This window comes from Aythya marila, assembly GCF_965140915.1.
Source record: "Aythya marila genome assembly, chromosome: 4".
NCBI lineage: Eukaryota > Metazoa > Chordata > Aves > Anseriformes > Anatidae > Aythya > Aythya marila.
In genome coordinates this window covers 53,131,293-53,156,611 of record NC_139045.1, presented here as the reverse complement: position 1 = coordinate 53,156,611, position 25,319 = coordinate 53,131,293, and the positions used below count along the sequence as shown (strand labels likewise).

Sequence of the window (25,319 nt, the reverse complement as noted above, 5' to 3'; positions counted from 1 at the left end):
AAAAGCAGTCAAAATTGCATCCAACTTCCTTTACTATTGAATTTATATGAGATACTTTGGCAGGAGGGTTAAGTCTTGCTTTTACTAGTGTTTGGTGCAAAGGGCTGCTTTTTAATAAGGTCGTCGCCTCCTTTTTTTTTTTTTTCTTGTCCTTCCTGCCTCCTAAAAAGCCTCAAGTTTTCCTATCCTGCCCAATAACATCTGTGAAGGAGAAAGCCAAAAAAAAAAAAAAAAAAAGGTGGAAATACTTTTATTTAAACACTCTCCATGCTCAGAATTCTAGGAAGGGAAAAACTACAATCAAGTTAATAATCTACTTGCTATTTATTAGTGTCATTATTAGCTGTTTCTGTTATTGCTTACTAGACTGGAGTTATTCATTATTTCTACATTGAAGACTGGCAATATGTGAATGAATATCGTCATCCTGTTGGTGTGAGAAAAATTTTTCCTGATCCCAATGGAACCAGACTGGCTTTCATAGATGAAAAAAGTGATGGCTTTGTCTACTGCCCAGTAAGTTAGTGTGGGATACCCATGCCATTGTATTTACAAGTAAGCTCTTACATGCTGGAGTGACTTAAGTTTTTTTGTTCTCTATTACACACACTGTATGTTGGAAGAAGAAATTGCCAGAAAGGCTTGAAGATAACCTAATGGTAATGTAAGGAAATACAAATGTCACAGTAGATCAGGACAATTTAATTATACTAATTTCCTTGTCAGTAGTTATCAGAAATGAATGCATTTGTGTATTCAAATACAGATAATTTAGCCAGGTAACAAGTACTACCTTTCAGTTTCACTGCCTGTCTTAATACCCTTCTTCTAAGGAAAATAAATATCATGCTTATAACATGTATTTTCTCCATTTACTTCCTTTATGAATTAAACAATTTTTGTTTGTTATTCAGAGTCGCTGCTCATAAGAAAACTTCTTTGTAATATGAATTTCATATTTCTGCACTACTTTTATTTCTTTATTTTTATTCATTATTATGATGAAAATTTACCTTGTGTCATTAGTCTTGCTTCCTAGTAATTTGACTTTTGCATTATTTGTAGGTAAGTGATAGATTATATGAGATTCCAAATTTCTCACCGACTATTAAAGGAATCCTGTGGGAAAACTGGCCAATGGATAAAGGTGTTTTTGTTGCTTATGATGATGATAAAGCGTATACTTACGTCTTTCATAAAGATGCCATTCAAGGTACTGTAAATTCTTTTAAAATCTTACTAACTATTTCAGTTAATAAAGCAAAGCAAGTTCTATTTTTTTCTTTTCTGTTAAATATTTTCATAACTGCATATGAAAATGAACAGTATTACACAAGTTTTGAAGTGGAACTGATTAACAGAAAAATAGTTGCTGTGTAGGTTTCTCTGTAAAGTTGGTCTTAACCCTTCAGGCTTTATGCTACTATAATCTTTTGTCTGAAATGTACATGTTGTGCTTTAACTGAATTTTGAAATATTCATGAGAAACTCTTTGGATCGAGATGACAAAACTCGTATTCACTTACTGTAATCATAGCAGTTCCTGTATTTTTGACAAACACCAATAAATTTATCAACAAACATTTGGAAAATTACTGTAATAATTTAGAAGATTAAATTATGTATTTTTACTATGCTGAAAAAGCATACACTTGTACAGTAGATCATGACTTTGAGAATTAGAGATCTTGAGTCAATACACAGCATATCTACACTGACTGCTTATCATGTTTTTCACCAAGTAGGGATTTTTTAAAATGAAATCTTCTTTTCTTCCTGATCCTAAAATCTAGGATCCAAGGTTATATTGGCAGGTGGCACTGATGTCCCCTTTTCCCATAAACCTTTGCTGCTGTATAATGGAGAACTAACTTGTCAGACTCAGAGTGGGAAAACAAACAATATCTATCTCAGTACTCACAGTTTCCTTGGAAATTTGAAAGACTTTGGACCTAATGAGCTGGCAGAAATGCTTACTCAAACGTTAATGTTGAAAAGGTACATCTGTGTTTTAATTATATTGTGTAAAATGTTTTCTTCTGTGCTTATAGCTCTATACAATGTATCCTAGTGATCTAAAAATGTCATACTGAGTATTGATAAATTATATTGATCCCTCAGGCCTTGTAGTTGTCTATGCAGACCGAAGTAAGTGACAAACTGCTGCTTTATTTGTTTTTCCACTGTCAAGTAAAAGTAATTTTTTCAAAACTGATCTGTGGTTGTATGACAGTGGCTCTTCCAACACCAGCTAAAAGTGATTCTTGCCCACTCACCTCACGATGTAATGAAACAAAGAAAAATCAGTATAATGGAAAGAATGCCAGAATAGGAAAAGCAAGTGATTTCCTGAAAAAGTGTGGTAGAAATAGGAGAATACAGTGCAGTAAGTTATATATTTGTAGTTCTCCTTTATTTCTGGTAATTGTCTCTCCATGAAGTAGAGACTTCTTGGTTTTTCCCTGCCATAGTATTAGGAATAAAATGTGTTGAGAAGGAATTTTAGATACAAGTAATATTAGTTTTAAGTTACTTTTGTTTTCTGAAGGTTTTCTGAAGCCTGGGAGATATGCAGGCTTCTGAATGACCCATCTGGTTGGAATGAACTGGCCAAAGCCTGCTTACATCATATGGAGGTGGATTTTGCAATACGTGTTTATCGGACATTTGGTAATGCTGGGATGGTGATGTCACTAGAACAGATAAAGGTAAAATGTAAAGTCACTTTTAATGGGAAACATTATGCATTAATTCTTAAGAATTGCTGAATTCTTATTCTTTTTGTGGAAATTTTGTTTCTTTTTAAATAAAAGGTGAATTATTTTCAAGGGAGTTAGTAGTCAAAGAGGAAAAAAAACATTCAAACTGCAGAACTGTTGCCAGTTTGCTCTTCAAGTGGTTGCAGCATTCTACTGGGATGCACAACATTCTTTCCCACATTTGCGTGAGAGCAGCAGGATATGTCCATGTGTCAGACAAACTCTTTCCCTTTGTTATTTGTGAGAAAATGTTTAAGGCCACTAATATTTCCTAGGCAGATTGAAGTTAGATTTCTAAAAGTGTACGTGAAATTGTACCTTAAGAATATGCTTCTGCAAAATGCTGATTTTAGACAGTGATTGCAATACTGGCCTTGAGCTACAAAAAGAAAGTGAGGGCTTTTTCTGATTTGTAGAATCTGATACGTATAATTGTCGAATGTCCAGATGTATTGTTTTACTGTGTATAATAGATTTGTTGCTTATGACCTTTTTTTTTTTTTTTTTTTGTCTTTTCACATACTGTAGCACCTATTGTGTCTTTTTACAGGGAATAGAAGACCACAACCTTTTAGCAGGACACCTTGCCATGTTTACTGGTGATTTTAATCTGGCTCAGGATTTATATCTGGCATCCTCCCGTCCTACTGCTGCACTTGAGGTATTCAAGATGTGTGATTTTTTTTTTTTTCTGCAATGTTCACCTTAATGTTGGAATATTTTACTTTCTGATAATTTTTCCCTTTTATAGTTTTCTTCTTGCTCTTGTGTGACCACCTGACATTCTTTTAGGATGTATGTAGCTCTCTCACATTGTCTGCTTCCTTCTAGAACACTAGCTCTATAATTGTATTTATATAATATTGTAAGTATTATAAATATTATGGTCTTATAATTGTACAAGTATAAATTTCATATTACAATTCAGAATTTGATATCTGCATCAGAAAATGTTGCTCTTTTTAATAGATGCGAAAAGACTTGCAACACTGGGACAGCGCGCTTCAGCTGGCTAAGCGGTTGGCCCCAGACCAAATCCCATTCATATCAAAGGAGTATGCAATGCAGCTTGAATTCACGTAAGTTCTCCTAAAATGCTGCTGTATAAAAATATTAAACCAGTGCTCGTGCTAATTAGAAAAAAAATGGAATTGAGATATTTTAGCTTACGTTATTGCTGAAAAGGGAGCCTGTCAGTTCCCACAGCTATAGTACCTGGAAGACTGCTTTTGTGTGAATACATCATGATAGAGATGTAGGTTAGCAAATTATTGTTGATTAATTACAGTATATCTGCGTTCTTTTCAACTGGTAGGTCAACTGTATTATATAATCTGCTAGTAGTTCTTTGTTGCAGGTCAGTGTTTGGAAATAGAGAAAATTCACAGCATTTGACACTTCTTATGTTGGGTGAAAGCCTTGCATTTAAAACTTTAGTCTGTCTTTCCTTCAAGACCTAAGAACCTTCATCTTCTCACACATTTTAGATAGAGGAGTGTCAAATTTCAAGCCTGACAGTCTCTGGAAGAGAGAATGTATCATCCATTTGCCAGATATTTAAGTCTATTTTATAGCTAATTCTTTGCAGATTAAACACTTGGTTTAACATCAAAACCAAGGGGAAAATTCCTATATATTAGTAGAGTTTCTGGAACTCTACTAATATATAGGCATCTCTATAATGCCCCTAGAACTGTGGGAGGACGCTTGCTGGTCACAGAAAGGAGGGAATGGGCAGCTGAAGCTATGTGACCATCTGTAACTTGTGTTGTACTTAAGAAAACTGAATATACTGAAGAAAGAAAAAAAAGCTTTAATTTTTATGATGAAAAAATACTAAATAATTTTAGAAGATTGGTTTATTTTCCAGCAAAATGTGTGGAAGTAGAGATTAAATTATTGAGGTATATTGCACACTTGGGTACTCTTTGCCTGTCTTTTGGGGAATTTTATTGGTCTCAGTGTAAAGGAATTGAGAAACGGATGGCCCTTTTGACTAATTGCTTAATAAAGTGTGAGGAAAACACAATCACATACTGTGTGCCTTCCATCTTTTGTATGCCTTGCATCCTTGTATGTGATCTTTGTGTCTAAAGCAAGGCAGATTGATGCATAACCTGTCTCAAAGATCTGTTACAGTGGGAAGGGAATTATCACTTCCTGTTAAAACTGTTGTTCCATATAACTTTCAATTTTCTTTTAGGGGTGATTATATTAACGCTCTGGTGCATTATGAGAAGGGAATTACTAGAGACAATAAGGTAATTCCTTTTCAGTAATGATAGCATGTGTACTATCATACTAAACATTTAGTTGTCGTGTTTCAGATTTACTAGGTTTTTGTATTCAGCTCTAAATCTGTACAACTACCGCTTTGGGATACTAGTCTTTGCACTTCTGTTATTTTTAATACACAGAATGATGCTTTCTCTACTTTAATACTGCCATTGTATTAACATGGCACAACTAGACTTAGGTTTTTATCATCTGAGCAGTTTCATAATAGACATGCAAATGCCATGAGTAATATTGCCAGGATTTTCATTGGTAAAACAAAAGTCCTAATTATTCCTTCTGTTCTTCTTTACTGAGTTGTTATCTGCATAAAGGAAGACAAGGATTGCATTAGAAAATAAACATTATGTTCAATAGATTATCCCTTATTCTGGCATTATTTTCCCTGATATTTACAAAATGTCTGTTATGAAACAGATCAAGTGATAATAGGGAAATGTAATAGGGAAAATAGCAATTGTTTTCTGAATTCAAGACATGAAATTACCACCTTTAAAAAAATGAAGAGATACTGCAAGTGTAATATTTCTTTCTTTTTCTGTTTTTACTGTTGGTTTTGGGGAAAGAGGGGAGTGGTGCTGAGCCAACTGTAAAAACATTCTCTATAGGCTTGGCCTGGACAGATTTTTTAAGTAAAATGTAAAAATTTAAGACCAAAGGTTAAGAAGAAAACTAAGTGGAATTCTTCTTAATAAGTAAATAGTAGTTGAAATTAAGCAAGAATTGCTAGACAAAAGTTGATTTAACTGAGGCCATGTAATATTTTGTTAATTTGATTCGGTGCTTTGTTGCTATGGCTTTTGTGAGCTGAGGTTTCTGATGTATAACATATAGTTACTGCTTTTTATTTGATTGCTAGTACCAGGAACATGATGAAGCTTGCCTCGCTGGAATAGCTCAAATGTCCATTCGAACGGGAGATATCCGTCGAGGGGTAAACCAGGCCATCAAGCATCCCAGTAGGTTACTAAAAAGAGACTGTGGAACTATTCTGGAGAGTATGAAGGTATGCAGATGAACTAATAAAGCTAAGGTTGAATTTGTGAATACATTAAAATATTTACCTGTAATCAGAACTTACAAATGATATTATAATGATTTTCAATATTACAGCAATTTTCAGAAGCTGCTCAGCTGTATGAAAAGGGACAATATTATGACAAGGCAGCATCAGTATACATCCGGTGTAAAAACTGGTACGTACAGGTTCCAGGGAAGTGTTACATTTCTTGAGACAGAGGAAGTGCTGTGTGCTCTTTAGGAAAGAACAAATACGTTAATACTGCATAATGTCTTATATTTCATTGATTTTTATGGTTCTCTCCTTTCCAGCTTGAACAAGAACAGTGTTCACCAGATCTTCTCAAAAGCTTATGTTGGTTTAATTATAGTCTTAATGGAAAAGAAGGGTAGTCTTCCTGTTTCTTCTGGTTGTGTGATATGTTTAAATTAGTTACGTGTGGTTTTAAGTCGTTTGTGTGTGTGTGTGTGTGTGTGTGCACGCGTGTGCACTCTGGATTTAATCATTTTATTCTTGTAGTTACTGTTCAGTTCATTAAATTTCTTTGGTTGTAAAATACATAGCTGAGACTGAATATTCAGATGGTTGGAAACAATTCTAAGTTTGTGGTTCAAATGGAGTCAGTATCATGAACTGTAGGAGCTAACATAATGTTCAATAATATTAACGTCTTAAATGAATTGAGTTATCGTCAAACCTACAGTGGATAAGCACAATTTTTGGAGAGACTTAAGGCCTTAGTTTTTACCAAATTAAGTTTTATGCATTTTTAATATCAAGAGCACATTAAAAGATCAGAAATACCCCTCCTGTAGGTACAGTTTTAAAACTGTTCTGCTTCTGTAGATGAGTTGGAGAATAACAGAGACAAAAATGGTCAGTCTGGCACTTCTTATGCTCAAACATCTCAAACAAAGAAGATACTGTGCTACTTAAGGCCTGTATGCCTATGAAGCAGTCTGTAATTTCCAGTTCCATTTCTATCAAGTGCAGCCTTCTGAAAATATTAAAGTGCCTTCAAAGCTTATACATTATGTTCAATTACTGCTTTTTCTAACTCCTTTTCAATATCAATATAAATATTCGTGTTTTACTGGAGAAAATTTGAAATCAAAAATATTTCTTAAATGACTACTCTCTTGTCTATCTAGGGCAAAGGTTGGTGAGCTTCTTTCTTATGTTTCATCTCCAAAGATTCATCTACAATATGCAAAGGCCAAAGAAGCTGATGGCAGGTGTGTCTGCATGCTTATCTGCATTTATAAAATATATTATTAGTGTTTATGGAATACATTGCTCTTTCTATAAAGGACTTCAAACTTTGCATAAAACATCCTTGTGAAAAGGGATTCTGAAATCTGTAAGTTTAACTGTTACATTAAGATTTTACCATAGTCTAAGGACCTACCACTAGTATCAAAGATGTATTTTAATTGTTGTTTTGTTCTTTTCTCCCATCCAAGCATTACTGTCTTTTTACCAAAAATTATTAAAGGTTTTAAGGTACTGCACCTAATGCAGCATTTCAGTTAGTAGAGCATTGAAGTCTAATTTGTTTCTAACAGCTCCTTTCATAAAGCTGTGATTTTTAAGGTCATTCAAAGTGTGAGTGATCATGAAAAAAAATTCATTCTAGAAACAAATTACTGTTACATCTTAACTGCCCTTGCAAAATACTGAATAAAGTGAAACTATTGGCTGAATGATAAAGCCCCAAATAGGTTATATTTAATCACAAAAAGTAGTTTTCTGCTTGTCATTGTTTCTAAGTAAATGTGCTTCAGAATAATGACAGCTTATAATGTGAGACCACCAAAACTAAATGCTTGGATCGATAAGACTAGAAAATACTATTTATGTCAATTGCATAGTGTGAGAATGAGAAATTTCTTGAACTTGTTTACAGAGCGGAATAAAGTATGATTTTTGAAATTCTGCAGTTAGCTATCTGTTTGGATTTTATTGTTCGCTCAGTCCCAAGTGATTTAATATGGAACCGATGGAACATATAATGTTCACTGATGGAACAGATTAACTACTTCTAAGATATACCCAAAGGGATGCTGGCAGAATAGGTCAAAAATACTGTTGTGGCAGAAATTCTTCTGTTGTCTCAACCTTCCATCTCCCAAGAGAAAATAAAGTAAGAGAGAAAGAAGAAAATAAATAAAGAAAAAAAATATTGGTAAATGCAGAACAAGACTATTAAATGCAAACTGAAAAGAAGATGACATAGAATAACCTCTTAGAAGTAAAATACTCTTTCTTTCATACCATGCTGTAAAGAGTTACTTAAAGTTAGAAAAACTGAAACCGTTGCTTTTACAGTTACAAGGAAGCTGTGATGGCTTATGAAAATGCAAAACAGTGGGACAGCGTAATCCGACTGTACTTGGATCACCTTAATAATCCTGAAAAGGCCGTTAATATTGTGAGAGAAACACAGTCTCTTGATGGAGCAAAGATGGTGGCCAGGTAATAATACATGATATAGATTAAAAAATCAGTCCCCTTTGAGAGCTATTAACAATGTTTCTTTCTTCCATGTTGTTGTCTGAGACTAAAACTGTTCTCAGTATATACATTCCACCCATATACATTCCACAAAATACAGTATGTTTCTTAAAACATTTGGAGTATTATTCGTTATGTTACTTAACTGAAGTATTCGTTTGTTCGTTTTGACTAGATTCTTCCTGAAGCTTGGTGACTATGGCTCTGCCATCCAGTTCCTGGTCATGTCCAAGTGCAATAATGAGGCTTTCACATTAGCTCAACAGCACAACAAGATGGAGATTTATGCTGATATCATCAGTAAGTATTCCAGTTCAATTGTTTGCTTGCAATGTGTTGTGCTATTCTTTTCCTTGCTTTAGACCAATTTGAAATGATAAGAAAAGGGCTGTGAAATCTGGTTTCCATTTCTGGTCTATTTTCAGTCACCATGTTCGGATTTGTCACCCTGTGTCTAATCCAGACCTATAAGCTAGGGTTCACTTTCAGCTTGGGTGTCTCCCATGATCCCCAGCATAGGTTGTTCTTAAATTCTTGACTGTGTTAGAGCTTTTTCTGTTTATCTACAGAGGTAAAGCATTTGTCTAGACTGTTTTCCTGTGTCAGTCGTGGAATCGTTTTCTTTGACCTTGATGTATTTAGTACTATTAGTCTGAAACTTAGATTTTTACTAGTAAAATTGATTTTTATCCCCTCTTTTCCTTTTGTCATGGTTCTTCTTTTTTTTTTTTTTAACACATTTATGTTACTTGTCCTTTTTTTGTTTCCCCTTAAGGCCCTTCTTGGCCTGCTGTTGTCTCAGTGGGAGGCAAAAGGAGGACTTGCTGAGAAGCTCATTGTTACCTCAGGTTATCAAGTCAGTTAGTGGCTAGCTTGTTGATTTGCAACACATTTTCTGTTTTTCTCCACTGTCAGGCAGGCTTCTTTGTGGACACAGTTTCACATAAATACTTAAGTTTCTATGAAATTATCTCATGTTATTGTTTAATCTCTTCCTTTAAAAATCTATTCTTGCTATGGTAACTATAAAAGATTGACTACAGTGAGTTTGGCTTTCAAGGTAGACAGTATTGTCCTATTATTCCTTATTCTTTCTTCCTTCTCTCCTATCCAGAATAGGGTTTTCCAAATTTTAATTTAAGTGGGTGGAAAAACTCTTTAAAACTTACTCTGAAGAAGTGTCTGTCTCTGTTTCAGATGTGTACAATAAAATGGAAATTTGGTTAGAGGACTTGGTAGTATTCCCTGGTACTGCATGGTTAGATTGCTCCTGATAGTCTTTTACTCTGCAATACAGATAAACCCTCATATTCTTAAACTGTGAAAATAATCCGAGTGATAATCTCATAATTACTTGTTCTGTTTTATTGTTGCCAAGACATGATGAAAAAAAATAATAATTCCTGGGTCATAGTAATGCCATTTTATTATGTTCATTAAATAAAAAACAGAAATCCCATTACAGCGTAAAACCTATGGAAACAATTGTTACACTGCGTTATTAGCTCCTGGTGTCTGATATTTAGTCTTTGATTAAGTAGAAAAACAAATGTGTAAGAATTTGAGTCTAGTTGGCATTGTTTTTCTTTGTAAAATAGGAATTTAATTCTTTGGTAGGCTTTTGTCTTACTTAATAAAAATGCTCTGCTATCCTTGCTTTCTTTGTGTTGCAGGTTCTGAGAATACTAGCAATGAAGATTATCAGAGCATTGCACTGTATTTTGAAGGAGAAAAGAAACATTTTCAAGCAGGAAAATTTTTCTTGCTTTGTGGCCAGTATGCGCGGGTCAGTACTTAAAAGATAAGCCAATGAGAGTTAAATGGTCATAGAAACTGTCCAAAGTACAGGACTTCCAGATTAGAGAAGTTCATGGTAGACTTTTTATCTGCCTTAACGACTTAGATTTTTTTACACCTTTTTGTATCAGAGTAAGCTCTCTATATTTATTATTGGATTCTATGAATTATACAGTGTCATGCACATACATTTTTCAAACAGCAGAGGCTCCAGGTGAATCAGCAACACACTATTCTCTGTGAATCTCTAAATGGCGTGAATGTATAAGTAGAATTTACTTAGTTTATTTGCTTAATCAGTGAAGATTTGGTCACTGAAAAAATAGGTTATTAAAGAGTGTTGCATATCCAAACTTAAACCATTATTTTAAAAGAAGGAAGTATTTCAATTGATACTCCTGACACACAGGTCTGTCAGATAATGCTTACTACATGTAAGTACTCTTACTTGCAGGAGTATGAGCTGGTACTACCTATATAGCATATGTGGTTATCCTGATGGCTGTAAAATACAATCAAGATAAGCATCCAGTGTGCCACTTTTCTGTCAAAAGACAGAAAGAAGCAACTTAATAAAAGTGAGGAAAATGTTAACTTCATGTATCTCAGTTTTAACTCTTTTTTTCTATTTCATTCTAGGCATTAAAGCACTTTATAAAAAGTCCAAATACAGAAGATAACTTGTCTATAGAAATGGCAATTGAAACAGTAAGTAACTTTGTTACAACAACAACAAAAAAATCGTATTTTCAAGAGGTTTACTTTCAGTGTTGTTGCATTTTCTTAGTGTCAATATATCTAGTTTCAGTTTTTAATGAAAAGTCTCCTTGTGTATAAGTATTTTTTCCTTTCTCTTTCATGTCATAATAATATTTCATGATATGTCATAATTATATTTCATGATAATTTCTTCTGTCTTTATTTAATAGGTGGGACAGGCAAAAGATGAAGCCCTAACAAATCAGCTGATAGATTATCTTATGGGAGAGAGTGATGGCATGCCTAAGGTATTGGATTTCTATCACTGCTGTTGCATCCTGTTGCTGTAATGTAAGGTCTTTTGAGTTTATTTTGTCCTATTTTTTTGGTAGCTACAGATTGCTTTTCAGCTTACTCTTATTAAGGAGCAATACACATACGATCATTCTTTGATCCATTTCACCCAGTAACTCCATCTTCAGAAAGATAAGAAGGCAAGTAACTACCTTAGGTACAAGCATCTTTCTCTAAGCTTCGCAGAATAGGTCCAAATTAATGCTCACACTGAGGAAAAGAGACAAACTTAGCTGCTTGGTCATAGCAGCTAGCCAACTGGCAGCTGCCTTTCCCAGATGGTCAGTCAGCATGTGTGTCTCAACAAGCTATGGCATTGTGTTATTTTCTAGCAGAATGGGGGACTGGTCCTACTGCTGTTGCAGTGGAAGAAAGTAAGGTAGTAGTTAGTGAATGAAGGACAAAAACCATTTACACATCAACTTAAGACAAAAGTTGTGGATAGATTTTCAGAATTATTCAGCTCTCTGTTGTTTCTTAACTGATCAATGACCGTGTTCTCAAAAAGAGCTTAACGCAAAGCAGTTCAGTTTTAAAGTGGGAATCGAAGGGAAGATGTGCCACTGAGATCACCTGAAAATGTGCCTGCTTTGTGTGAATGCCCATATGACAATGAAACCCTTTTTTGAAAAAAATCTCATTGGATTTTTTATTATGTAGGAGGATTTAGGTTAAAGTTCAGATTGATTATTCATCAAGTTAATTTTATCTTCAAATAGAGGCTGCAGTTCTGTGAACTAAAACGGAGTTTCTGCTCTGTGTTGGGGAATACATAGTTATGATAAAAAGGAAAATGAAATAACAGGAAGTACATTTGAAGGTTTTTGGTGTCAGACCTTACTAGTGTGGAAATTTGATTAACAACAGGAAAATAAAATACTGTGGATGTTGATTTTTATGTTGTCATTCATAGGAAATCTTCCTTGGATCCTTAGAACCACTTTTTTTTTCTTGTATACAGTTTAGGAGGTGCTCTGTGTGCTAAGAGGCAGCTATGAGGCTTCTTTTAAAGTCACGCGATAAAATTTAGAAATGACCATTGCCCTTACTTCCAGTATTCCTACTCCTTTGTTAATTGCAAAGCATTCACTGGGTGTAATAAAAGGCTTTTGGTAGACTATTTCATCTCTTATGTGTAGATAGTCATGTGGGAGTTGAAAGGTATTTGCTGACAGATTTTTGTGTATTAGTAGCCAATATTGCTTTGGTAATAATAGAAAAGGATAATTCACAGCGTAAGCAGAACGTATGTTAGATTTATGCTTGAAACGCAAGAAGTAAACTTTGACCATACTCAGTTTGTGATTTTTTTTTTCAAGGAAGATTAAAACATCCACTGTAAATACAGTGTTAGACATCAGAACATCAGCACTGAGGTTACAATGACAAACAGCTCTTTCGCAGGGTGACTGCTGGTGTGTAATCAGTGAGCCAAATGGCACTGCACCCAAGGTTTTCTGCTGTGAAAGCCAGACCTCAGGTGCAGGCACTGCAGTCTGCAATTTATTCCTCTGTCAAGGAACTTAAGCTCTCGAGCTCAAACTCACAGTAAATATAGTCAGATACAAAATTATAGAAGAAAGTGAATTCTGCCTTACTGAGGGGTAAGGTTTGGTAATGATGGAGATGATGTGGTCTTGGCAGTAAGTCTGTTTCACCCCTACTGTTACAGATGTGGTTTTTGATTCTTTAGTGAGATTAAAAATTCTGTCTCTCTGCTCTCCGTGTAGTGTCAAGAGACTGGGGATTTGATATGTTAGATTTTTAGACACAACTAGATGGTTGATGGCTGAGTCAACCTGGCTTTGATAAAATTAAAATTAAGGAAAAAAATCCTGTGTCTATAGGATCTATTTTTATTTACCTTTTATTATTCATCTATGGTTTGAAAGTTGAACAATAATATAGTTTTGAGAGAAGCAAAACGTAATGAAGCAAATGGAATCCAACTGCAAGAGACCAGAAGAGAATGAAGCCATTAGAAAAAAAGTGTGAAAAATCTGAGCAGCATCTGTGTAAGCAGAAGTAACTTCATATTTATGCTGAAAGTAGGGTGGATAGAAACTGTAGCATCCTGTCTGTCTTCTGTGAGCAGCAGCCCAGCCATCTGGCTGAAACACGTAGTGCCTAGGATGGGGTAAAGGAAGCGAGCTAAAGCATAATCTCCATAGTGAAGAGGTTTTTAAGATTTTACAAGACATCCAGCAGTCGTGTGAATGCTGTAATTGCCATATTTAACATTGTTTTAAAATTCAATGTAGAGCTTTCTTTTCTGTGTTTAAAAGCTCTTTCTTGTTCTTCTGAATGCTATAATCCAATCTGCCATAGTCTCTCTCAGTGAGTAACATAATTTTACTTTATTGACTCATACCTATTTGTTTAAAAAATCGACTTAGAAAGCAATTCACCCTTATCCTTATTATGCTACGGAGCCCTACCAAGCACTTGGGGTTGGTTTTAGAGAATAGCAGCTTTTATGTGGTAGTATTTTTGTAAAGCTGAAAGTGAGAGTGAATTTAAAATAGCCATGCAGCAGAAACTTGCTAATCCTTTCGGCATTCATCTTCAAACCAGGTAATGGCTCAGAGCAGCCTGGTTGCTTTTCTCACCCAACAACCTTATGGGATTTTAATGAAGTACCATATTAGCAAAATTGTTATAGCTAGCATAATTTTGCTACACTACTGTCTAATAATGAACTCTTTCTTTTAATGTGTTATTATGTTGACTGTTGTATTTATTAACTTGCAGAAATTCTTAATTTTTCGTGTGTCCCCTGTTGTCTTTTTCAGGAAACATTAACTAGCAAGCTTCTGCTGTTTTATGTGTGCATATTTTCTAAGTACAAGTGGTTTAAAAAGCAAAACTAAATTAAAATTTTACCTATCTAAAATTAAGATCAGATAGATTGCAATAATTCTTTTTTTCTGAAGATTTTAGGAAATGTGTTGACAAGTGATTATTCCTTCCTCTATTTATTGCTTTTAAAACGACTAAGGTTATGATATGAAAGTAGAATGTAAGACTCACTTCTTCTTAAACACCTTCTACTTTTATATTTTCTTCTACATACAGCTGCTGTGTGAGTTATTGAAATATTTTATTTAATGAAAAGACAAATAGGGGTATGGCAAATACCATTGGGTGGCTGGTCTTCCCTGGGACAGGATCCTTCTTCCTGGGCAGGAGAACAGGGAGAGGTGCAACCTGGACAGGGAAGTGCAGCCTTCTGCTACCCTTGGTGTAGCAGCTGTCTGCGTCAGCATTAGGAGGTGTCAGGAGCTGGGGAAAATTACATCCTGATCTACCACTCTTAATATTTTTCTTTTGGCTCAACTCAGGGAACTCAGGATAAATAATATTCACTAATAGACAGAGTTGTGTTTACTTTATTGTCCAATCAACTGTTTCAAAATTGTTAAATTAAGGTACTTCTAATGTTCTAACTTTGGATTGAGTGTTACTTAAAATTCCATTCCATCATTAGTTTACTTTCAGTCACTTAACATTTTGCCTCATATGGAGAGTTAAAAAAAATTTTGATTTTCCCTTTTTCTTCCTGTATACTAGTCTTTCTCTCTTGCTTTTATTTCAGTGATTTTTTTCTTGTTTTTTTTTTTTTTCTTTTTTTTTTCCCTGACTCTCAAGTAAGAAGTTAACCTTTGCAGTTGTCTTCTTTATCAGGAAATTTATTTATACCTTTCGTATTTCTCTTCCTTTGAATTTCTTCTTTTTTGTGTGTTTGAGACTTGCATACAAAAGCTACACAGTGTTTCAGAGAACAGCACAATGTTGATTAATCCAATTATTTCTAAAGATTTTTTTGTATTATTTTAACATAAATATATACTTTGAAAGTGTTTGGTTTTTACTAATAATATCACAGAATTAGTTGTGTTTGGCTTCTTTTTTTTTGTTTGTTTGTTTGGTTTGGTTTTGCTAAGCTGTCCATAAAGCTACCAGTGTCTTGTTTTTTTTTTCTGATTTGCCTATATTTAAATTGGGAACATACCATTATGTACAGTACTGCAGATTAAATTAATCTTGACTATTTCAAAGAGTGTTATGCACTTTTTTTTTTATTCCATTTTTGAAATCACTGATATAAAATAGTGGTCCTAGGCCAGTTTATTATTATTTTTTTTAATAATTGTTCCTTTTCATCATAAGCAAGGCTATGTTACCTTGCAGTTTGTATCTTGGCCGTATTTTTAGGAATAACAAAAGGGTTTTGAGGGTTTTCTCAAAGTACTCATGGAAGTGCAGTTCTCTTGATGAGTGTGCTAGAACTTTGGATACCCATACTGCCATCTTGTTTTTTAAAGTTTTGGTTTGAAAAGATTTCACTACTTTTTTTGATGTTGGATTGCCAGTTCTTGGTTGAATCCTTTGATGCATTTGCCATTCTTGAGTCCTGTTATATTAACAGTATGTAGTGTAGCAAATCAGAAGGTTTATGCACTTCGTTAGCTGATTGTCCCCGTAATTTTCAACTCTTCTATCTGTCTTGGGTGTCTGCCCTATTGTCCTGGTGCAATACACACTTTAATGACCAGCTGTAGTCATCCTTATTCACGCTAAGCACTATCTGCATCTAGAGCCACAACACAACTTGAAGCATCTCGAGGAAGATTTTGGAGTCCTTTGGTTCTCTTCTATTGCCGTAGATGACTTTGGGTCGGAAGTTGTTAGCTTTCCACCCACAGGGGGGGCAGCTAACCCCGGGGCCCTCAGAGGGCGTTCATCTGGCCCTGGCCAAGCAGCCAGAGCTCCCGGGGGAAAGAATGCAGCATGGCTAAAGCCTGGTGGTGTGGACAGCACTTCACAAACAGGGCAGCTTGTCCACGGCCTTTGGAAAGCGTGGTGGTGGGATAGGCAGGTCAAGAAGGGCAACACCACAGTATGTGTTTAGTCAGTATTAATTGCTTTTGTATCATTTACTTAAGGATGCCAAGTACCTATTCCGCCTGTACATGGCACTGAAGCAGTACCGAGAAGCTGCCAGGACTGCTATCATAATTGCCAGGGAGGAGCAGTGCTCAGGTAAGCCTTTCTCTTCCTGATTTCACAACGTATCTGATGCTACAGCCTTGCAGTACTGCAGGTACCATTATTGATACAGGATTGCACTGTATAATATATCCTGCATAGCCTTAGAACAAATCTGTTCCGTAAATACAAGGTTTTAATTATATTCAAGTTTAGTTTTGATTTTGAAGTAGCCTTTGTGAAAAGACTGGGACTCGTAACTGCATATTACATGCTTGGAAAACAGAAAATTATGGAAGATAGCTGCATTCCTTATATTCAAGTAAATTTATTAATGGAGTCTAGCTGCAACTCTGCTTATCTGTATAGCACAGACGTTAGAACTGCAGTTAAACTACATGCAAGCAGTTTACTGATCCTTTAGTCTTTGTACGTTTAAGCTCTTGATTTTTTTCAGTGGGAGATGTGTACAGGAGATGTTTTCTGCTGAAGGATCAGATACCTGTTTATTTAAGCCATGTTTTCCCCTGAAGTTAGAAACAGAAAAAAATAAACTAGCTAATTTTGTTTCTAGCCTTTATTTCTGTCTCCTCCATTAGCTGCGTTTCTCTGTAACCATGGCGACAGCCCTACCGTAACACTGCTCACTTTTCATTTCATATAAGTTAAGAAAGATATCTCTAAAGGAAAAGTAGCAGCCTCAGGAACAAGAGGACAGTTATGCCCATGGAAATTAACATTTATGGACTGCTCCTTAGCATGGGGCTAAGCTGGGGGGGAAATCTCTTATGCCCTTGAAAAGCACAATTTTCCAATTCATCATAGCAGTAAATAATTCATTTGTGCTAATTATGTAAGCAAGAAATGTAAAGGCTCAGGGGGTTAATTATTCAATTCACTAGCTGCTTTGAATCTGAAAATATATTCCTAAAATGCAGTACCCTGTGTTGTATGGCATATTCCCTGCCAGTATCGATGTGTTCTGCAGCAGTGTGTACATAAGCAGTGCATTTTTCTCAGTAAAGTTACCTGTCTTGCAGTAACTGCTTCCTCTGCAGAAGCACAGGTTTAGATTTTCCCCTCTTCCTTCAGGAGATTTCAGCGAGTTTGGTTTTGAAATTTTCACTAATGTCGTTTATTCTTTTCCTTAAAAATCCATTAAGACTTAAACATAAGCCTGTACTGTTGGGTGTTTCCCTTTGGGTGTGCCATTTTATGTTCACCTGGTTTTAAGACTGGCCATGCTATACTGAGAGTCAGTAACACAGCGTGAAAAATTAATGCTGTTTTCCAGCAACCAATTCGGGAGTGACACTCAGCTGTCACATCAATACAGCAGCTTGATTCAGTGGCAGTCTGTAACGAAACAAAACAAATTGCTTTGTAGAGATGTAGAGAAAAACCATTGCTGAAACAACTAATTCAGCTGTGTTGATAAGTCAATGGAATCCTGTGGTTTCTGGAAAATCTGGGGCAGTAACCTTGAAGCAGTGTAATCTAGTGAAGTAACACTCAATGTAAATCATTTCTGAAAGGTTTGGGGCTTGTTTGGTTGCAGAGGGAAGGAGATGTCAGAGGAAATGATAAAGTAGAAGTTCTTTACATTAAAATTTAAGCAACAAATTTTAAATACCTGACACTGAAGAACAGAAAAAGGTAACAGGTCTCAGTGCTCTGATACCCTCATAGAACCTTTTCTCTATTGTGGGAGCGATGTATGGGATACAGCATCTTCCATTTTTTAAGTTTTATTATGCAAAATTGTCATTTACACGTGTATTTTGCTGCTGTTAGACATCTTCTGCAAGAGTAATGTTTTTGTTATTTAACTCCCTGGCTGATACCGTTTAGGATACTGTGACAAGCAGCTGCTTCTGACTTTCCAAAGAAATTGTCATGCAAAGGTTTTGCTCTAAGAGTCAATATAGCTTTCTGCCTAGCTTCTTTTTATGATATTAGTAAAGAAATTGTTATGAAAAGTTAAATTTACTGTTTGGTATTGTTTGTTTTTAAGGAAACTACCGAAATGCACATGATGTTCTTTTCAGTATGTATTCAGAATTAAAGACCCAGAAGATTAAAATTCCTTCTGAGATGGCTACAAACCTTATGATTCTACACAGCTATATTTTAGTAAAGGTACTGAACTTAAAAACTGAGTTTGCACATCTGTTGCACAGTGTCTGCTTTATTGAAGTGTAGGTATGGATGCATGCTCTCTGGAGGCTGCAGTTAATTTGCTGTTTGTTGTGTTCCAGGCTCATGTGAAACGCGGAGATCACATGAAGGGAGCGCGCATGCTCATACGTGTAGCCAACAACATCAGCAAGTTCCCGTCACGTAAGTACTGGCAGCGTAGAGGAGTTCGTTAGCCACTGTGTCAGAGCTGCATCGTCCTCCTGCAATCTTACTGCACAGGCGACAAAGAGCAGTCAGTGTGCCCTGCCCTCCTCCACAGCACAGCCCTTCAACACACGGCTTCCTCACCCCTCATTGACAGCCTCCTGAAACCACTGTGACTGCAACACCAAGTTAACTGAGTAATGTACAAGTCTCAGGATCGTATGTAATGAACTGATCCATTCTGTGACTTTATCACAAGGTTTTAATCAGCCTTGTTTTTGTAAAATACCAGTTTTTGTTATCTCGAGCTTTCTTAAAGACAAATTTTCTCTGAAACTGCTGTGTGCAGACTCCTGTCACATATGCCCACAGTACTGACAGTGAGTACATGTCTTTGCATGTGCACACAGGCCCTTCGCTGTGTCACAGGTCAGCTGTAATCCCAGTTTGTTTTATCTTTCTACAGCCACCATTTCCAAATACTTCATTAAAAATTATGTCTTTAAATAGCATTGACCAGATTTGTGAGAAATTCTTCTAATCAAAACCGTCCTGCTGCCAGGCTAGGCTTCAGAAGTGCAAGGCAGTGAGAGGTGAAAACATTTTTGGTTATGGGAATTGCAGATTTGTGCAACTGCACTGTGAGGCAGGAGATAAACACTGTCATTTTTCATCAATACATGTTAAGCCCTAGTAGCTCAAAGGCTTTCAACATTAATATTGGTAAATAAATATTTGGTATTATTTCATTCTGTTGCAGACATCGTACCAATTTTGACTTCAACAGTAATTGAGTGTCACAGAGCAGGACTGAAGAACTCAGCCTTCAATTTTGCTGCCATGTTGATGAGACCTGAGTATCGAAATAAAATAGATCCGAAATACAAAAAGAAAATTGAAGCAATGGTCAGGTGAGCAGTGTTAATATGTGTTTTCAGAGGTACCTAATATCAAGGTTTTATTTGCAATGTTATTTTTTTTCCTAAAGCCTATGGTCTAAAGGGTTGCCCTGGCTCCCCCCACCCCTTATATTCTCTTGTCATTTGGTCTCAAAGTTCTTCTGGAATTCTTTGATGCTGGCTGATATTAAGTCTCAATATTATTTATGAGCTGGCATCAACATCATATTTTATGAGCATGCTGAACAGAGCAGTGTCCTGTGAGAACCATTTATCCTATCCTGCTTAGTGTCTTTTAACCATTTTGTTTTAAATTCACGCAAGGTCCATCCCTACTGCTGGTTGATATTTCTTTGATATTTCTAGAAAATTCCAGGAAGCTTCTAAAAATAGGACATCGATTTTAAAAGTTGTGTTGACTTGTCCTTAGTCTATCATGCTTATCCATGCCTCAGGTATAAACGGAAACAGAAGAATAGGCCACTGCAAGGCACGTACATGCTCATGTTAAGTATATGTGAAATCAGTCTTCCTACAAACTGTCAGGATAGCATGGGAAGCCACCTTGTCTCAAAAATTGCTAGGCTAAGCATTAGAAAAATGTACCCCATTCATTGGTAAAATGAAAAAAATGCTGAAAGTAAATCTAAATTATTTATCTATAAATATGCCCAAGAACATTAAACATTAATAGGCCATGTAAAAGCCCTGGAAAAAAAACAAAAAAAAAAAACACACCCTTTTCTTCCACCTCCCCTTAATGAGGTGCAGGATGTCTGGCCAAGCAGTTGATGAAAATAAGCTTGTGATGCGGTATTCGCCCAGCAGGATGGCAGTTTTAATTCTTGTTACTTTGTGACAAGGAATTCTGAAAGAAAGCTATCAAAGTATCAAGATAGGCTAGGGCTTTAAAAGAAAAAAAAAAAAAAGCTACCTTGTTTACAATTAGACAAAAAAGAGACCCAATTATGACTTTATATAATGGTGATGAACCTCAGGCGATAATTGCAGGAAATTATCTGGTAGAACACAAAATAGCAACTGGAAGCCATGCAGCTAGCTAAAAGGAAAAACACTTGCTAAGTATCAAAAGCATTGTAAAACATCTTTATTTGAGTTCAGAGCTTGCATTTTTATTCCCACTGGTGCCTTACTTCTAGGCGTCCTGACACAACCGAGGCAGAAGAGCCAACGACAGCCTGTCCGCACTGCGCCTTCCAGCTCCCTGAGTGTGAACTACTGTGTCCCGGGTGCAAGAACAGCCTGCCTTACTGCATTGCCACCGTGAGTGCTGGCTGCGATGCTGAGCGCAAAGCTTTTTTAAATTCTTCTAGTACTTAAAAATAGAACCTTCACTGTGTTTGTAGTTTCAACATAAGGTTTGTTTGTTTGTTTGTTTGTTTTCCAAGCTGTTAACAAGTGAAGCTCATGCTTGCCTTCAGCTGTCACTGAAGGAACACCCAGCAGCGGCCTTGGCTACCACCTACCTGGTGCTGGCCCCTAGGGGCTGACAGTTAATATTAGAGTGGTTCTGGGAGGCTTCACCTCCCTGAGACAGCAGCTTGTGTGCCAGGACTGCCCTGAACACCCATCACCTGCAGAGTTGGGTGCAGCTCATGTGTGGCAGAGCATTACTGGTGGATGTGAAAGTTCCCCTTTGGTCTTTGGGCAAGTGCTTGTGAAGCTCTCCTCCCCTGAACTTCAAGCTGCCAGGACTGCTTTTATAAAAGGGAAAGGGACAGGCTCCTCAGAACTCTATTGTTAGGACCACCCAGAATTTAAACAAAACCCTGCAAGTGCCCCAAACTTTATTATTGGTTTGGTTTTTCAGTACTACTGATTACAAGAATGAGAAGCCCTAATATTTTTGTTTCAGAATTCTTTACAGTACATTGAAGAGGCATGGAGCGCATTTCGCAGCGGCAGCGCTATGCCTCTCACTGTTACCAGCATCATTACAAACACTGTTTTTACAAGGTTGAATTGATTTGTCATACTAGATTTACAGAGCAATCACAGATTAACTCCAGCATTCCATGCCTGCTTAAGTAAACATTCTTTATTAAAACTAAAGAATCAGTCTTACAAAAGATATTAATAATAGCTTTTTTAAAAACTATTGGATTACCAGAATATTTCAGAAGTACTATCTTAAGGGAAAAAAAAAAGTTTTTAAATACATCTTTGTAAGCCAAAAACCAAAGTACCCGTTCATGTACATTTCACGTAATTAGGCTGTCTCTTCGCTATAGCTCAATTACATCACAGCTAGTTGTAGCATCATGAGGACTGCAGAATTTTCTAGTATCTTTTGAAAGCATCAGAGTTTACTGTCGCATATTGTATTAGAGCATAAATTGCTGAATACAGTTCAAGGCACTGTTGCATGTTATAATGTTGACCAACCTATATAAGAATTCTCTGCATCAAGAGCAAATTGGAAACCATACCAAAAAAAGGAAATAATCCCTGCTTCAGGTCAAATGCACCCCTCAGGCTCAGGTGATGGGGCTTGGGGACATTTTTTGAATATCATGTAACACCAAAAAAACACCTCAGTAAATGTATAAACAGCCCTCTCCACACAGATTTGTAAATAGCATTACAAAATTGCCAAACTAAAATAATTTTAAAGAGGTAATTTAGTACTTATTTTTTGGAAAAAAAAAAAAAAAAGGAAATACAAATAGTAATGAAAAAGCTGTCTCCTTCAGAGCTCTTTTTCTAGTCACAGAATTTATGCAATAAGTAACAGCATTATGGTGGGGTGGTGGTGGTGTTTTTAAATTCAAGACCTTTAGGATGCTGTTGCTGAGACTTTCTTGCAGTAATAGATCACCGCCTCAGCCCCCAGCCTGCTAGGACAGTACACACCCTTTAATAACTCATTGCCTTTGTGTGCAGGGCCGGCACATGGTACAAGATGACTGGACAGTCTGCCCCCACTGTGACTTCCCTGCCCTCTATTCAGAATTCAAGAAGTAAGTTGGGATTTCTTATTTCATTTTTTCTGTTGGTGGATTCCAAGCTTAGTTTGTTCATAGTTTAGCAGCAAAGTTTCCTTTGGTACTTAAAAACAAGTAAGTCTCTGAGGGTGTAAAAAACCCTTACCTGAGCATTTCATCAAACATACTGCCAGAACATTACTTTCAAGTGAACCAGGCACAGCAGCAGCCACCAAAACAAGAATCTGCACATGCTAACACTGCTCCCACCACTGGTCCCTAACACCCACCTGTGTGGGAATGGGCTTGGGTAGCTTGTTCTGCAGTCAGGAACTGCTTCTCCAGAAACTACGTTCTAGCCCCAATGCTTTCTTTGTGCTCTTAACGGCCACATTTTCCTCATGCCCCTGTAAACAGCAACCTTCCTCAAATGTTCAAAAACAAAATACTTTTCTCCACCTAGACAGAAGCACGCGTTGCTCTAGCCTTTATTTTTACATACTGAAGGTTACAGGTTCTCTAGCGTTAGACCTACCATTTGATCTGTCACCCTTCTTTTAAAACAGCATGTTACAGAGTGAAAATATATGTCCAATGTGTTCTGAAAGAATTAACATTGTTCATCTTAAGAAAATCAGTGACTGCACACAGTACCTCAAACAAGAAGACACGGACCAGTAAGTTCAGGTATGTACAAGAGACTGTGTTCATGGTGTATTGTGTTTGGGTTCTTTTGCTTGCTTGTTTTTGTTTAATGGGGCTTATTCTAGAAGACATTTCAAGTCTCTCCCAGCAAGGAAAGCTCAGGATTCCAAGAATTTAACTTAAAGCCTAGGCCTCTATCCCTCAGATCACTCAAGTGCAGATTTATCACATATTTGCACTCAAGTGCACACAGCCCAGTAGTTTTTGGGACTGCAAGTAACCTAGCTGCTACATCATTCCCCCGTGAGGCTTTGGAACTGGTTTACCTTTATGACCAAGTTATCATCTGCAGCAGTCCGGTTTGATGCGTTCCTGGACCCCAGCTGTGTTTTAGTGGCACAGGGAGCAATTTGGAGATCTCAGCAAATCCTTCTACTGATCAGCCAGCAGATTTTAGGAGGATGGGAACAGGGAAGAGCTAACTAGAAGGAACAGAGCTGAAATGCAGGTTACGTGATCTTATGCTGTAGGGTTTCCATAATAGAGAAACAATCTGCACAGTAAGTTCCAAACGTATTTAACACAGAAGCTATCACAGGATAACAGCAACATAGTATTGGCTTGACACGCTTATTTCAAAGACTGAGACCCAGTGTCTGTACCTCACACCTGGATCCAGCAGTTCGGTTTTGAACTGGTAACTGAAGATGTATGAACAAAGTTCCTCATTTAACTCGAACAGTTGAAGGCTGATGCATTGGTGCAGATGCCTTATATGAAAACTTATAAAAGACAAAGTAATGGGAAGTGCTATGGTGCCTGTATATATATAAATTCACAATACTGACCTTATTTTTATACTATTTGCTCACAGAAAATCATGTAGTTTGCTATCAGAGTCTTCACTGTGGGGTCTGACTAACTGTTTGTTTGTTTTCAGAACAGCCTGTCTTGCTCAGCAAGCTGCAAGGAACTCTATCACTGCATCACATGTTTTCTCCACTGGGATTTAACAACAACCGTATCACTTCTATTTTGTGATAATCTGTAAATATTTAGCTTTTGATAAATTTTGTACTTTGATTTATTATAGTAATAAACCCCATTGATTAAATTAAAATCTTACCAAGCAAAACTTAAATTTCGTCTGCACCAAAGGCAAGGGGCACCTTGTGATGGGAGAGGCAGACGACTTAAGTGTTCTCTTATCCAAGATCAAGTGAGTTTTTAATCACTAATTTCTATTTAATGGTGTCTATTAAACAGGTCTTAATAGTTAGGTATTCTGTTCTAGCTTTGATTAAAGATATAACATTTAGTTCCAAACTTTGAAGAGGCAGTGCTTAAATCCCTCACTGCTTTTCTGCGTCTCTAACTGAGCAAAAGTAAAGCTAAGGAAAAAAAACCAACCACATCCTGACATATGTAGAGAAGCCAGAACCTCAAAAGGAAAGGAAAGAGACAAACATTCCAGGAACTTAAGCAAAATTTAAAAAACTTGCGTGAAACACCTTTTATTGTAATCTTATATACTGCTTAATTCCTATAATGTACAAATATGCAAATCAGATTTTTTGCATCATGTACTATTTACAAGATTTCACCACATAATAACAGGGGATTTATAAAAAAAAAATGGGAGTCCTACGAAGACGTAGCAAAACCACCAGGTAACTAAGCATCGCATCTGTATCACGTTCAGGCACCCTGGTGCTTCTTTTACAGGAATATTTATAGCTTGTAACGTAGCATGTTAAGAGTAAGTACAGCACTGCATAGTGTGAGAATAAGTAGCTACATCACCTCTATAAGAGGAGCATTTTCAACGCGCTGGTTCTACCTTCCCAGCTACATCAGTGGAGCGTTCGTGTTCCTGACAGAAGTTAGATAAGCAAAGCCACATCCAGAGCAAGACAGTGTTTAATGTCTTGTTTTCTCCTTCCTTTTCCCTTCTTTTTTTGTTGGTTCTTCGTTTTTCTCTCTTTTTGGAGGCTTGGAAGACTTCGCCTTCTTTTGCTACAAACAGAATAAGCGGGCAGTTTAAAATTCAACTGTAACC

The 25,319-nt window shown here is 36.5% G+C and overlaps 2 protein-coding genes across 5 annotated transcripts in view; one reads left to right on the top strand and one right to left on the bottom strand.

Annotated features, from left to right (window-relative positions):
* Window positions 1–24,341, top strand: part of WDR19 (WD repeat domain 19) — a 37,268-nt gene extending 12,927 nt beyond the window's left edge. The window contains exons 15-37 of one of the 2 annotated variants that reach the window (XM_082760161.1): window positions 367–516; window positions 1,066–1,213; window positions 1,794–1,998; window positions 2,549–2,708; window positions 3,310–3,420; window positions 3,729–3,838; window positions 4,963–5,020; window positions 5,914–6,060; window positions 6,168–6,250; window positions 7,227–7,310; window positions 8,404–8,550; window positions 8,765–8,889; window positions 10,263–10,375; window positions 11,026–11,094; window positions 11,316–11,393; window positions 16,386–16,482; window positions 18,443–18,567; window positions 18,687–18,768; window positions 19,532–19,682; window positions 20,831–20,954; window positions 22,575–22,651; window positions 23,182–23,302; window positions 24,206–24,341. In XM_082760161.1, coding sequence (XP_082616287.1) covers window positions 367–516; window positions 1,066–1,213; window positions 1,794–1,998; window positions 2,549–2,708; window positions 3,310–3,420; window positions 3,729–3,838; window positions 4,963–5,020; window positions 5,914–6,060; window positions 6,168–6,250; window positions 7,227–7,310; window positions 8,404–8,550; window positions 8,765–8,889; window positions 10,263–10,375; window positions 11,026–11,094; window positions 11,316–11,393; window positions 16,386–16,482; window positions 18,443–18,567; window positions 18,687–18,768; window positions 19,532–19,682; window positions 20,831–20,954; window positions 22,575–22,651; window positions 23,182–23,296 — 2,559 coding nt within the window. In that variant the 3' untranslated portion in view covers window positions 23,297–23,302; window positions 24,206–24,341. Of the gene's footprint in view, window positions 1–366; window positions 517–1,065; window positions 1,214–1,793; window positions 1,999–2,548; window positions 2,709–3,309; window positions 3,421–3,728; window positions 3,839–4,962; window positions 5,021–5,913; window positions 6,061–6,167; window positions 6,251–7,226; window positions 7,311–8,403; window positions 8,551–8,764; window positions 8,890–10,262; window positions 10,376–11,025; window positions 11,095–11,315; window positions 11,394–16,385; window positions 16,483–18,442; window positions 18,568–18,686; window positions 18,769–19,531; window positions 19,683–20,830; window positions 20,955–22,574; window positions 22,652–23,181; window positions 23,303–24,200 lie in introns of both variants that reach the window. The other variant, XM_082760160.1, reaches the window with a different exon arrangement.
* The window catches only part of RFC1 (replication factor C subunit 1), a 42,594-nt gene continuing 38,624 nt past the window's right edge, over window positions 21,350–25,319 (bottom strand). The window contains exon 24 of one of the 3 annotated variants that reach the window (XM_082760164.1): window positions 21,350–25,276. In XM_082760164.1, coding sequence (XP_082616290.1) covers window positions 25,181–25,276 — 96 coding nt within the window. In that variant the 3' untranslated portion in view covers window positions 21,350–25,180. The remainder of the gene's footprint in view (window positions 25,277–25,319) is intronic. The other 2 variants (XM_082760163.1, XM_082760162.1) reach the window with 2 other exon arrangements.